Consider the following 15,659-nt stretch of genomic DNA (forward strand, 5'->3'; position numbering starts at 1 on the left):
AAAGAGATGGGAACACCAGACCATCTGACCTGCCTCTTGAGAAACCTATATGCAGGTCAGGAAGCAAGAGTTAGAACTGGACATGGAACAACAGACTGGTTCCAAATAGGAAAAGGAGTATGTCAAGGCTGTATATTGTCACCCTGCTTATTTAACTTATATGCAGAGTACATATGAGAAACGTTGGGCTGGGGGAAGCACAAGCTGAAATCAAGATTGCCGGGAGACATATCAATAACCTCAGATATGCAGATGACACCACCCTTATGGCAGAAAGTGAAGAAGAACTAAAGAACCTCTTGATGAAAGTGAAAGAGGAGAGTGAAAAAGTTGGGTTAAAGCTCAACATTCAGAAAACTAAGATCATGGCATCCGGTCCCATCACTTCATGGCAAATAGATGGGGAAACAGTGGAAACAGTGGCTGATTTTATTTTTCTGGGCTCCAAAATCACTGCAGATGGTGATTGTAGCCACCAAATTAAAAGACACTCCTTGGAAGGAAAGTTATGACCAACCTAGACAGCATATTAAAAAGCAGAGACATTACTTTGTCAACAAAGGTCCGTCTAGTCAAGGCTATGGTTTTTCCAGTAGTCATGTATGGATGTGGGAGTTGGACTATAAAGAAAGCTGAGCGCCGAAGAATTGATGCTTTTGAACTGTGGTGTTGGAGAAGACTCTTGGGAGTCCCTTGGACAGCAAGGAGATCCAACCAGTCCATCCTAAAGGAGATGAGTCCTGGGTGTTCATTGGAAGGACTGATGCTGAAGCTGAAACTCCAGTACTTTAGCCACCTGATGCGAAGGGCTGACTCATATGAAAAGACCCTGATGCTGGGAGGGATTGGCGGCAGGAGGAGAAGGGGACGACAGAGGATGAGATGGTTGGATGGCATCACCGACTCAGTGGACATGAGTTTGAGTAAACTCCGGGAGTTGGTGATGGACAGGGAGGCCTGGCATGCTACGATTCATGGGGTCGCAGAGAGTCAGACATGACTGAGCAATTGAACTGAACTGAACTTGTCTACAGAATTGCTATGGTGAAACCTTCAGTGGGCTATAAGAATTTACATTTCTTTAATGACATACCAAGAGTCAACTGAATAAATAAAAAATGGTCATATGTAGAATAATTACTTCCAAATTTTTTTCTAAATCATAAGTTTTAATTAAATGCTATGCCATTTATAGATGAGTTAATCTCTCCAAGAAATCTGGAACTATTTTTTCGTTGCCTATTGATGAGAATTTCAAAGAGTAAACATCTCACTTCTGGTGTAGGTATTCACTGCTAGTACTATGATGTACATCCTTTTAGATGTGCACATATGGATGTTTGTATTAGTTCATACTGTTTTGAGACTTGCATTGTTTTTTACTTACCAGTATATTGTGAACATCCTTCCATGTCAATATATAGCTTTACATCATTCTTTTTAGAACCTGCATAGTATCACCATAGCTAGTATTTATAAAATTAAATTGATTTAATTCTTCTGTGAAACTTTTGGATAAAGAATTATTTCAAAAAATGTCTTTCTATAAATAACCTTGCGCGCTTTGGAATGAAGGATAGTTAGAAATGGAATCTTTAGGTCACAGGGCATACTCGTTTAGAAATGTAAGTGCTGCCAAATTTCCCTTCAGGGTTGTACAAGTTATAATCAGAGTGCTGAGAGAAATTTTACAGAGCTTTAGCTAAAAACTACATTACAGAAATAAAACCTACATGTGCCATATTAGATATATGTAGACATTATATAGGAGATAAATAGGGCAAAGGAGTGAAGACAATCAAATGACTGAAATTGAGTTTTGAATTGGAATTGGAAGTTTTCTCCTCTAAGGCTTAGTTACATCCTAGCTTTATTTGATGTTCTGTGGGGAATTTGCAGTAATAAGTCTGTTTTTTCTCCCCCCACCCCATATACATGTAAGCTCACAAAAGCAAGATATTTAAATCATCTTAATAGAAGAATCTGCTATTAACTCTTAGAAATGACTACATTCTCTCTAGAAAATATTTTAACAGCTCAGATTTATATTTAGAGTAAATTCAGGAGTACTTTTGTTGCCAATACTGTTCCTTTTTGCTAACTTCAAAAATCCATTACCCCTGTCTGTTTGTTATATAATGTAGTAATAAGAATAGTAATAATGATGCTATGTGTTTTGAGATATCAAGAATATAAGCATCATTTTTACCTTTAGTGACCTGTGTTTCACAAAATTCATGGCTTATCAGAGAATTAAGTATAGGTTGTTACTAAATGGGAAAATACCTTGAAAGGAAAAAAATGTATTGTTGTTTTATATTATTTAAAATTCTCTTGTATATACTGCTGTACTTAAAAATCACAGAGCTCAACACACCCATAATATTTTTTTAAAATAATTTAGGGAATGTCTGGCTGTCCCTTCTTGCCCTGAGTAGCATTAAATGAAAAAGTGAAATCCCTTGCACTCCAGTAGTAGGAAAAATCTGTCATTGCTATTAGATTAAACAAATCCACACAGAGACATAACATATTATGAACATTCTTTCATAAGATATGGAACCTGTTTCCTGGACTGTTTATGGTGTACAGAAAAGCATGCCACCAAACTGGGTCATTTCATTTCTGTTGGCCATTGCAGGTTTCCATGGATTAAAGTATGTTTGTTATTTAAAGCTGAACAGTAAGATGCCGTAACAGTTATTTAATTTTAAATATACCACATAGACCACTGCAAGAAAAGAGGAAGGCAGCAGTGCTTCCCGAGTATCATGACGCTGAGTAGAGAGTATCATCCTAAGACGTCAGCAGTTTCCCTTGTGGTGTGTGTAGAGTGTATTTTAATTCTTAATAGTAACTTTAGGTGTGGATTAAAACTAACTGAAAAAAACAAGAACAAACAAAAAAAACACCTCGCCAAAGCAAATAGGCAAACTGTGCTCAAGAAATTTTAAAATTTAAGGGATATTTCTAATAGACTTTTCATAACCTTCTCTTGTCAATTTCAGATAATATCCATGTAAAACAAATTCCTATAACTTCAGCTTTTGGTAAAAGATCAACCAACTCCAACTCAGGAAATCTCAATTCAAGTGATCATTAGCATTTCTTTTTGTAGCCAAGCTGTGTGGCATGTGGAATCTTAGATTTCTGACTAGGAATTGAACCCTAGACCCGTGAGTCTTAACCACTGGGCTGCCAGGGAAGTATGAAATAGTTTTGAATAATCACTTACTTTAACTGATTTTGTTTAGTGAAAAGTAGCAACATACAAGATCATATTCAAGTTGCCAAATGTGCATTTTCCTCCTTTTGTTTCTCTCTTGGATGTTTAAATTAGCATACTTAGCTTATTGACATTTATGTGGTAACATTTTGTGGCCCTTGAAAATACCATAAATAATATAGTATGCTGCAATTTCTTTCTACAGAAGGACACTGCACAGCTTAAAATAAACATTTGAAAAAATACTTGTTACATTATTTTATACTTCTGTATTTGTTGATTCACAAGTTTTTTCATTTTTCTTTCTCTTTAAATAAATATGGCTTATGTAAAGTTTGAATCTGTTTATTAAAATAATTCTGAAGTTCTGTTGCATTTTATGCTTAACTGAACAGTTGCCAAAGTGTGTGGAGCTGCCGCCTCATAGCAAGCAGGCATTCAAATCTTTAAGCACTAGTAATTTTTAAAGATGTTAAATGTAATTATCATTAATATAAATGCTGTATTTGATGGTCATAGATCTCTTTCTTAAATTTGCCAAAATTCTACTAGGAACTTTACATTTAAACAAGGAAGTATCAGTTTCTAGCTTTATCATGAGAATTGTGATCTTTTATGCTGTAAAGTATTTTTTTCTTTTGTATGTTAACATCCTACAGGTAACCTCCTCAGAGGTTTTTGAGGGTGTAGTTGATTATATTAAGTAATGTGTCTTTCCTGGTAATAACTGTGACATAAGATTGAAGAAGCCGCAAAAATTTCGATACTAAGCCATACTTTGATTCAGTGTTTTTCACTTTGGGTTAGAAATTCTAATGTAAAGAATTACCAGTGAAGAAGAGTCATTAGAAGATTTTTCTCTTTCCTATGTGTTAGACTATTGGAATTTTCAAAAGGTGTGGAAAACTTTTAGGAAGAAGTTGAGTTTTGACTAAATTGCATACCCAATCAGTTATTTGTGATGTTAGCATTGTGATGATGCATGTAAAAATGCCACTGCTAACAAATATTCTGTGCCTTAAATTGTAGTGGAGGAAATAAAAAGGTCGCATTAAGGTTTTTTCTTGTTTTCTTTCAGCATTGGTTTACCGAACTACCGCCTGTATTAACCTTTGAATTGTCAAGATTTGAATTTAATCAGGCACTGGGAAGACCAGAAAAAATTCACAATAAATTAGAATTTCCTCAAGTTTTATATCTGGACAGGTATGGCTTGGTATACAGCATGACTTAGTTTTGAAACAATTTAGTATCCAAGTAAAGAGTTATTGTTCTTAGAGAAAATTTTTGTTTAATTTCCTTAAAAAGTTTTACTTTTTGCATAATGTTTGTAATACCATTTGTCAAGGAAAATGGAGTTCTCTTTTTATTTAGAAAAGGGTAGTTACTGGGAATAATGTCACAATAATGTTATAATTTGTATTCTCTAATGTTTTATTATAAAATTTTAGATGAGTTAATCTTCTGTGGTGGTGGCTAGACTTAATATTCTATCTGTTTCTTGCTTGGAAATACTGATAATTGCTGTATTTCTTTTTCCTGATAGATACATGCATAGAAACAGAGAAATAACAAGAATTAAGAGGGAAGAGATCAAGAGACTAAAAGATTACCTCACAGTATTACAACAAAGACTTGAAAGGTATTGAAACTTTATGAAATTATGAACTAACTATAGGAACTTATATTCTTAATGACTACTTAGAATTTTAATATAAAATTTGCTTTGAATGACTTGTGGTCCTACATATAGAGAATCATTCTGGATAGATATTTTGCTTGAATAGTTTAGGCTTGAGTTGTGTTAGAGACTAAAATAATTCATAATTGGCATTAAAAGTTATTACCTAAAATTAAATATTCCCACTGTCAAGAGGTAATACTCATGGTGCTGATAATACAAAGTTAAACTAATTTATGATTGAGGTTTCTGCTTGTGTGAGGTTAAATACTACTTTTGAGATTTCCATTAATGAATGGTAACTGAGTTTTTCTGCTTAACACTGAAGATACACGCACAGTTGCCTATGAGCTTTATAAAGAAGAATGGAATCTTTATAGAAGGGAAGCAAGTCAAGTGAGCAGGGGGAGTCAGAGAACACATCCCTGTGGAGAGATGGTGCCTGCCGTCTATACTAGGCAGTGCCATGCGTGAATATCAACTCCCTATTGTCTAGAGCTTTAGATTGTTTCCAAAAGAAGCCAGAATCTAGACTGTCAAGTAGTCTGTAGTTCAGACAGAAGTCTACAGGCTAAAATGTGGTCTGAAAGATCCCTGTGTGCAATCCCCTCTGATCTAATCTGCATCCCCTTGTTTTACTGTTCACTTGAAAATGAGTAATCTAAAGCTTTTAATATAAAATATCTTATTTTTCAATAGTTTTAATTCTTAAAAGGTATCAATAATCATATTGGAATATAATCAGAAGTAAAAGGAGGGGGATAATATTAGTCATCATCTTAAGACCAGATGACAGATCTAAAAATTAAAAGCCTGAGGAGATGAAAATGTCACTTTTCATTTTACTGTTGGATTAGAAGCATTTGAAATTTATAACAGTGTATATACACATTCAGTCTTCTCAGCTTTGGTTTTGTTCCTCTAGAGAACATTTAACTTATTTCTTGAATGTATATGTAGTTTTACCATCATTTGAAAGCAAAATTAATTTCACTGTTGAGAAATATTAAAGTGTTTTTAGAAATTGTTTTAGAACAATTATTGAAATAAATATGCTTTTTACACAAATGGGAGTATTCATGCGTTTTATGTTTAACAGATATTTAAGTTACGGCTCGGGTCCCAAACGCTTCCCCTTGGTGGATGTTCTGCAGTATGCCCTGGAATTTGCCTCAAGTAAACCTGTTTGCACTTCTCCTGTTGATGATATTGATGCTAGTTCCCCATCTAGTGGTTCTGTACCATCACAGACATTACCAAGGTAAAAAGTTTTCTTGATAGAAGAGACAGCTGTGTTCCTGTATTATGTAATATTGTAATTGATACCTTTAGAGAAGGTTTTTATAAAATGCATGTTGTGATTTATTTTAGTGAACTTAGAAGATTGTGTAGGTCTTCTAGGGGCTTTCTTATTTCATTGTTTCAATGGATTTTTTATGGCTGCGGATTAAAATATTCTTATTTTTTCCATTCAGAATTATACTTTAGGCTGTTGTGGTATATGTATCAGCCTTTCTTTCATCTGTGAGAATACTACTATTAAATGAGAATTTTTTTCTGTAGTGTGAGCTGGTAAGTATCAGCAAGGGAAGGTTTATAAATCTGGTATATGTATGATTTGTATAAATAAATACTATTGAGCCATTTATAAGATAAAGCCCCAGTTTTAGCCTTATAATAATGTAGTTCCATGTAGTAGGAATCTCGTTTGGATATTACATTAATCCACATACTTCTTTTTTTAAGAAAACTCTTCTTTTGTTAACTATAAGCCAACTTAATATTGTTTATTTAGCACATAATCTTTGTCCAGAGCTTCAGTCTGGAAAGTTTAATAGTGAATATTCTATGCTTTAAAAATACAGCACAACAGACCAACAGGGAGCTCCTTCTTCAGAACTGCCAAGCACGTCGCCCGCATCAATAGCTGCCATCTCATCAAGATCAGTAATACACAAACCGTTCACGCAGTCTCGGATACCTCCAGACTTGCCCATGCATCCGGCACCAAGGCACATAACAGAGGAAGAACTCTCTGTGCTCGAAAGCTGTTTACATCGCTGGAGGACAGAAATAGAAAATGACACCAGAGGTAAGACGCGTCTCAGAGCAGAACCACTCTCACCTCAGATGGACTTGGCTAATGTTAAAATGGAGAAGGGAGGTCATCTATGGGTTTCATTTGTAAATATTAAAAACGGGTTTTTTTGTGTTTTTTTCCCCCTTACAAAGTGTTTTCTATAAAATGAGCTCATTTGGCTTCCTTTTTTATGATCTTATTATCAGTTCTAGAGAGACCAAAAGATTTTCCTTGGATTACTTAGCTGATTAATGACCTAGCAGATGGTCTGATTTTCTGGTTTAGTGCTCTAAATTTATATCAAGCTGGTATTCACAGGTACTCCACTGGTGAAACATCATCCAGCATCAGATTTTGTACATAACCAACTATGTATCTCCCTTGATGTCTGTGCTGAGTTCAAGTGAAAAAATTGTCTCTAGGTTGAAGAATTAGGAATCTGAATTTTAATTTTCAGTCTGCTCTAGCAGAGTTCCAACTATGGTCTATTAACTCAGTGCCAGAATGTAACCAGTTTTAACTGGCATAAGGAAAACAAGGACAGTGCTCTGGGAGGGGAGGAGCAATGAGCATGTTGGTATTAAGTTGCCATCCTTCCATTCTTGGAAGGAATGCTCCTTTGTTCTGAAATTATCTCCTTCCTACTTCAGAGTTGCTAAAATGAAGTGATGTCCATATTTTATGGTAGACTTTATCATCATTTTTCTTGATCTGTGGAAAAAATCTTGGAGTTACTCTTTTATATCTAAAGGTTGGACTTACATTAAACAACATCACTTGTTAGGTTTTAAATCTAGTTTTAAAGCCCAACTAGATGCTTTATAGACAATATGGAAATAAAGAGCAGTCCTAACTTAATAGAGAGTAAATAAGGTGGGAGAGCAACTAACAGCATTAGTTACTGTGAAGATTTTCCTTAGTGTTTTCATATATAAGGGAATTTTTTATGTTTGAATTAGTGAACGTTACTTAAGCACATAGGTTTTCCTGAATACTGTGTTAGGTTGTTGGATAATTTTCTACTGAACTAGGCATTGTTTCTGTAAGATTCCAGTCAGAAAGCTGAAAACTAAGACGCTTTTGACACCAGGGAAGTAGCATTTAGGGAAGAAAGAAATGAATTTGGTTTATTCTTTGGAGACAGCTGACAGATGTGGGTCCTTGACTAGAGGTGAGAGACAGAGGGGTATCAGGGTTGATTCCCTCAGTTACTCATGGTGGTATCGATAACTAAATGGATAGAATGTACTATGGAAAAGGGCAGAATGGTGGGTCGCCTCCACCTTGGGGAAGGAAATAGGAATATGATGAGTCCACTTTTGGTCATTTTAAATTGAGGAAGTTGAGAGACACGTCATATGGTTTTGGACCTATGGATCAGGTATTAAAGATTCCCACCCCCCTCCAAGCAATGAACCAGTTTAGAGTCTCTCTAATTTTGTGTGAGACACGCTGTTTCCCAGTATTCTCCCTAGCCCTGGGCACCTTTTAATTTGTGATAGTCTGATAGTTGAAATGAAAATTGTATTACAGTGTCTTGATTTCAATTTCATTAATGATTAGTGAAATCCTGTTCTTTAATAAATTTGTGGTATTTGCCCAATTTTTGTATTGAGCAGTTTGTCTTATTGCTTAATAGAAGCTTAAATGTTGTGAATATTAACCTGTTGTGCTGTGCGTGGTCACTCAGTTGTGTCTGACTCTGTGACCCCCTGGACTGTAGCCCGCCAGGCTCCGCTGTCTGTGGGATTCTCCAGGCAAGAATACCGGCTCGGGTTACCACGCCCTCCTCCAGGGGGTCTTCCCCACCCAGGGATCGAACCCAGGTCTCCTGCATTGCAGGTGGATTCTTTTCTGTGTGACGCACCAGGAAAGCCCAAGAATACTGGAGTGGGAAGCATGTCCCTTCTCCAGGGGATCTTCCTGACAACCCAGGAATCGAACTGGGGTCTCCTTCATTGCTGGCAGATTCTTTACCAGCTGAGCTACCAGGGAAGCCCTGTTAACCTGTTACCTGTAGCATATGTGGCAAATAATATTTTTCCAGTTTGTCATTTGATTATCTTTATGTTGTTTTTTGTTTTTGTTTCTATGCTATAGATTTTGTTTAAATTTGGGGAGGAGTCTTTGCATTTATGGTTCCTGGATTTTCTATCAAGCTAAAAAAAAAAGGCCTTTCCTGTTCTAGAGTTACTTCTTTTTTTTTTTGGTAGGCTTTGATGTTTTCTGCTTGATTCTTTTTAATAGCTTCATAGAATAATGTGGTTATACTGTATGACAGATATTTAGGTTGTCTCTGATTTTTAAAAAATAATTATGGGTAATATAGTGGTGCACATCCCTGCCTTGTAAGTAATTGTGTAGGATAGATTTCTACTTGAAGTAGAAATAGCAGCTAATGGGTGTCTCACAACTTTATTTCCATTGATGATTATAGTGGATTTTTATTCAGTTACATATATATGTATATGTGTGTGATATATGATGAAGTTACTTTATTTCATTGTAAAGTTTTCCTGTTTTATACATATATGTGTGGGGGGTTAACTTTAATTTTCATTGGAACCTTCTTTTATAAATTTGAACAAAATTCAGGTTTTTTGGCTCTGTTTGTTGTTAAAATTGTATTTGTTTGGTTTTTAATTTCTCATTTGTGCTGCATCTTTTATTAAGGAGAACTAAATTCATTTTATACAGATTCTGAATAGTAATGTTTTTAAGAACAGTTTTAGAAACTTTTTCTTACTCCTCTAGCATATTTGTAGGAAAACCTTTATTCCCTACCTTACAAGTCTCAGTAGAAACATACTTGATTTTGATCATTAAATGGCATCTTCTGTCCTTAGATTTACAGGAAAGCATATCTAGAATCCATCGCACAATTGAGCTAATGTACTCTGACAAATCTATGATCCAAGTAAGTTGAATTTTGAGCTAGTAAGCATTATCTAAATTATTTACATATTTTATCTTTATGTTAGCTTAATTCTCATACTCTGTGTTATAAAATTGCTGAACTTTAAGATTTTTATATTATTTTTCTCTGTATTACCTAACAATTTATTCTTTTATAATAAAATTTATTAAAATTTTTCAAAGTGCTTCAGTATTTTTAAGAAATTATATGGGAGAAATTATATGGTGATTTAAGGATACAAAGATTATGTGAGAAGGTAAAGGGCTCAGTTACATTTAAACTTCTGAGATTTATATAATGGCTCTTTATATATGCCATTTTGCTGAACTTATCCACCAATTTATAATTATGAAAATTTAAACAAATCATGTGCTAAATGTATAAATATTCATATAAATTCTTTATTCTAAAGATATCTTAAATAAATCAACAAATATATTTCCAGAGTTTTGAAAATCATCCTATTTACACACCTGTCTGCCTTACCTGTCCTTAGTTTACTTATCCTCCCCCTTCCCTGCCTTTTTTTATTTCATAGTTTAATTTTTTCAAAACTCTAATCCCAGCCAATTTACTCTTGTTAAAAAACATATGCTTTGAGGGAACCCTCGCATCAGATGATTTGTGAGTTTCAAGAGAGGTGGTTATAATAGAGCACTTACCTGCACTTTAACTCTTCTGTTCTCGTGTTTAGGTTCCTTATCGTTTACATGCTGTTTTAGTTCATGAAGGTCAAGCTAATGCCGGACACTACTGGGCATACATTTTTGATCACCGTGAGAGCAGGTGGATGAAGTACAATGATATTGCTGTAACAAAATCGTCCTGGGAAGAGCTAGTGAGGGACTCTTTCGGTGGTTACAGAAATGCCAGTGCGTACTGTTTAATGTACATAAATGACAAACCGCAGTTCTTAATACAAGGTAAGAATATGAAATGTATAGGGCAATATATATTTTTAAATAAGTAGCTCTTTAATTTGATTCTGGTCTCCGGTGTGATTAGTTAAGTGTAGTTTACTCAAGAAGGTGATGGATATATTTGGAAAATGCTTTTGGGTTATTTTAAGTGAGAAAACTGGAATTGAAAAGTAATGTGACCAGGGCTGAGAATTGGGATATATTTTGTATTCAAAGTTAACTATATAGTAACTATTATAAAATATAACTTGGACTTTTTCTCCTTGCTAAAATACCTTTCATGACTGTATCACACATTGACTCATCTTCAGACTTCTTAGCCTGACTTGTAAAGCCTCCATTATCTGGCTTCTAATTGTCTCTCCAGATTCATTTATAACCACTCTCCATTTCAAACTTTATATACTTGACTGATATTTAAACTTCTTTGGATCACACCAAATCATTTCACATATTTTTATCAATATGTTCTTATGTTTTTTATTTTTGGCAATGATGATCTTGTTTCTTCTTTTGCCTAATTCCTGCTCATCTCAAGATTCAACTCAGGTGTCATCTGCCTTGCCAGGTTTTCCTTGAACCTGCCAGAAAGTATTCCTTCTTGTCTTCTCATGGCATACCTGTATTGGGCACTTACTGTGCTGGAATTATATGCTGGCTTGCCTTCCCCACTTCACTCTGACCTGCTTACAGACAGGGACCATGTCATGCTATGACATGGTCTTAATCTTTTTACTTTTCATATTCTAATATAGACTTTGCATATAAAAAAGAAAGCACATAATAAAGGTTTGTTGAGACTGATAGAAATCAACTTTCCTTTTGTATTTAACCACTCAGCAAAACTTGCTGGATTTATGACTGAAAAGCTAAAATTTAATTTACGTGTGTGTGGTAGAGGTTGAGTAACCTTTTTAGATTCTATTTATGTGATTTTTAAAAAAACTTTGCTATATTGATTAGATTTCAAATTGTATATAAATATATTGCTATACTTAACTGCTTCAGATGGAAAGGAATTTTAGTTCTGTTTTGAGCTTTGAGGTTATGTGTTACTTGTCATTTTGTGGTAAGTTTTACTTCATGAATAATCAAGTATCTGGTATTTTATAGTAGAAAAAGTAGTACTGTGTCAGTGTTTGAGTAGCAACAATTTTGGCTTTATGTCTTGTTTCATTTTTTTTACTCTTACAAATAAAAATAAAAGCTGAGAACGTTACCTATAATGGATGATCACATATTTGCATCTTGCTTTTCTGAGCATTTGTTTGAGTTTACTTTTAATATATACGTAATATTGATTTGCTAGATGGTAATAATTTGAAATACCTTCTATTTTGAACTTTGCATTTTTCTTTTAATCCTTAATTTTATAATAGTTTTTGAAATATGATTTGCAGAGGAGTTTAATAAAGAAACTGGGCAGGCCCTTGTTGGAATAGAAACACTACCCCCTGACTTAAGAGATTTTGTTGAGGAAGACAACCAGCGATTTGAGAAAGAACTAGAAGAATGGGATGCACAACTTGCTCAGAAAGCCTTACAGGAAAAACTTCTAGCATCTCAGAAATTGAGAGAGTCTGAGTCTTCTGTGACAACAGGTTAGTCCATGTTTATTGCATTTTATCAATTTCATATTTATTATTGATAATTATTGTAAAAATAAGATATGCTTATTGAAAAAGCAAGAGCAAAAAATTTTATCCTAGAGTTTGGAGACTCCAATTAAAAAAATCTGAAATTCCATCACTCAGAAATAAAAGGCAACAATTTAGTTTACCCCTTTGCTATATAACACTATATATACACATATATACCATTTTTAAGCTGAATGAGATGATTTTGCTAATTCTCTGTCTTTGTATGTTGCCTACTTTGACTGACTTTTCTTGGCAAGATACCTAGAAAAACTGTGCAACTGCTAATTCACTAAAGCTTTCAAGAGAATGCACTCTAGTAATTTCATAGTTAAGCAAAATAACACTACTGGTAAATAGTTAATATAGAGTATTTATTTGATTCTTTTTAGAATTCTTAAAAGACAGATTAGCAGCAACTAAATTTTTAATATATTCCAAGTGAAGAAAATCTGTGTAATCTATAAAACAAATGAGAAGTATATAAAAATATAAATATTTTCACAATTCTATAATTATTAGCTGATGAAATCAATGAAATATTAAGAACTACAAAAATAAAATACATTCTAGCACAATTGAAAATGCAATGTCCGATGGTTTTTTTAAGATTCATCTTATGATTAAGTTGTGAATATAATTTAAGATGATATTTTGTATTGTAAAGAAGGTACTATTTCTGTTTAGTGGTTAGGGAATTGAGAAGAGATAAATTAGATCTTTTCCTTAAACTCATTTGTCCTTTTTTTTTAAAATTTATTCTGAGTGGATCATTTTGAATCACCCTTTTTTGTAAGGTTGTGTGTTTTGTTTTTATTTTTTAAGAAAGCATTCTCAGTGTTTGTTTAATTTTGTCTTTTACAGACAGATTCCTATGCACCTTTACCTAGATAAGTCAGCATTCTCCTTTGAACTTTAGACAGATTTATTCTTTGAATGAGAGATCTGTAAGACTACAGTATGTTGTGATGACTGCTGAATAGGCACGCACAAATCTTTCCAGACTTGCAACTTATTTTCATGCAAATTGAATAGTTGAGTCCTTGATCTTGATTTTAAGCAGCACTGATTCAGCATTTTTTAAAGACTGTGAAAACGGTATTACACTGCCATATCGATGCATAAATGCAGTGTGCAGCAGTGTCTCTCAGTACCACCATTGTGGTCTTTGGTGAGCTATACCAGATGAGGACTGCGCTTTCTTCACGTACAGCAAAGGCCAGTATATAGAGCAGGTGAAACTCTATAGTTTTACAACAGTGCAGTTTCATTATAGTAACCTTGTCCATGTTAGTAGAAAATAAAATAGCTCAGTAGCTATCAAGAGGTTTCTGAGTTCAAATAACTGTAGTAACTTTGTTATAGTTCCTGTCATTTTTGAGTTAGTTCCATCTCTGTGATTTCATCCTTTATCTGCTTCCAAATTACTCCCTAGAACTTACCCCAAGATGGAGCTACTCTGTTATTCTTCACTTAATTTTTTACACCTCCATTTGCTTGTGACTGTTCATATTGGTGGGAGGACAGGGCTGCATAAATGGCATAAATGTTAGTGGCACCTGAGCACTCAGATGAAGGTGAGTCCTCTAGTCATCGGCCAAGTTCCAATCCAATTCTTGGTTCACTTATATTTTGTAGCATCACAATATTAAATTGTATACAGTCTGCTTTTCATCTTTTCTGTTTCTCACAAGAGTATCTAAATTTACAGACTTAACACATTCTATTTTTACTAAGTCAAACTAAGACATATTCCCCACTAATATTCCTATCTGACAGGACTTGCCAGCTTTTCCCCATCATTTACATTTGTTATATTCCCTCTGTATGAAACGGCCACATCTATATGCTCCATATCCTTTTTATTCTGATCAGTACTTCCTGTTACACGCTTTATATCCTGTTTTGTAAGTTTAAAAAAATTCAGTAGTGGGCATTGTGCAGGTGCATGTGCATTGTGCATTCAAGTCTCTTTTTAGTATTGGGGGGAAGAAAAAGACCAACTTGGAGAGAAATGCAGCTGAAAGGAGCCAGAATAACTAAAAAATAAAGAGATGGTAAAGGTCAATTCACATGTAACTGTTAAGATAGTTATCTTCAGGACTGAGTTTTTAGAAGGCAATGACAATACTGCCTCAGTGGAAAACTGTGTGTCCTCTATAGAATTGCTAGAAATAGGCACTTTGAGTTAATAGAAATAGAATATTGTAAATCTATAAATTTGGGATGTGTGTGAGATTATTGGTTAAAAAATGTGTTCTACCACTATCTTATCTTATATATCACATTAAGAAATCTATCTTCCATTGCAGGGCAATTTAACATACACAATTGAATAAGAGAATCTATTATATTGTTCATTGGAATTACTTATCTCCTTTTATTAGCAGAGAAATTTTACTTTAATGCTCATGCCATTTTTTTTTCCTATTTCTCCCTACAGTTTTCAAATAATTTAATATAATACTTTCATAATATCATAGACAACCTGTATTTATTTCTCAGGTGTACATTAGGATTATGAGTGACTAGTGGAAGTAATAAAAGGAGATCTTATTCTTAAAATCCATCAGAGTGATTTTCCTTCTCTCCCTGAAAATCTTTTCAATACAGTTATAACCTAAGAACTATTAAAATCCAGTTTCTTCAGAATGATATTCCAAATAAGAATATTAATTTATATAGCATTAATTAAATGAGTATTTGTTCCTCTTTTGCTAACAGATAACCAAAAAAAATCCATAGGCATCACTTCTTCAGCATGATTCATTGTCTTATTGAAACTAAGTAATAAGTGATAGGAAACTAAGTAATAAGTGATAGGAAAGTTTTCTTCAATCCGTGTCATGCTACCTCTCTAATCTGCAAAAGAATATTTACCTTAACATTTATGCTTAGAGATTTAGCCAGCAGTTCTTTACTACTGGTGTATACATCAGGATTACCTGGGAGACTGTTTCTGAGGACATACCAGCTAAGACTTATTGGGATCAGAATCTGTGGATGGAGGAGGGGTCCAGAGTATGTATTTTTAAAAAGATGTTCAGATAATTCTGAGTGTACCTCTGGTTAAGCATCATGGCTCTAGGCTATATGAATAACACCGTATTCTGAGGAAGAGGAAACTTTGCTTGAATTATTATTTTGCTTGTGTTACTCATATCTACTCAGAAACTATTTGAAGTCCTTACAATATAT

At 34.1% G+C, this 15,659-nt stretch overlaps 1 protein-coding gene across 9 annotated transcripts in view; it reads left to right on the forward strand.

Moving 5' to 3' along the window:
* The window catches only part of USP25 (ubiquitin specific peptidase 25), a 153,995-nt gene that overhangs the window by 87,378 nt on the left and 50,958 nt on the right, over nucleotides 1–15,659 (forward strand). For all 9 annotated transcript variants that reach the window (XM_070455092.1, XM_020874611.2, XM_070455089.1 and 6 more), the window contains 7 exons: nucleotides 4,305–4,432; nucleotides 4,773–4,868; nucleotides 6,007–6,168; nucleotides 6,773–6,999; nucleotides 9,834–9,904; nucleotides 10,599–10,827; nucleotides 12,225–12,425. In XM_070455092.1, the coding sequence (XP_070311193.1) occupies nucleotides 4,305–4,432; nucleotides 4,773–4,868; nucleotides 6,007–6,168; nucleotides 6,773–6,999; nucleotides 9,834–9,904; nucleotides 10,599–10,827; nucleotides 12,225–12,425 (1,114 nt within the window). The remainder of the gene's footprint in view (nucleotides 1–4,304; nucleotides 4,433–4,772; nucleotides 4,869–6,006; nucleotides 6,169–6,772; nucleotides 7,000–9,833; nucleotides 9,905–10,598; nucleotides 10,828–12,224; nucleotides 12,426–15,659) is intronic.

The sequence above is a fragment of the Odocoileus virginianus genome, chromosome 25 (genome assembly GCF_023699985.2).
Source record: "Odocoileus virginianus isolate 20LAN1187 ecotype Illinois chromosome 25, Ovbor_1.2, whole genome shotgun sequence".
In the NCBI taxonomy this organism is placed as follows: domain Eukaryota; kingdom Metazoa; phylum Chordata; class Mammalia; order Artiodactyla; family Cervidae; genus Odocoileus; species Odocoileus virginianus.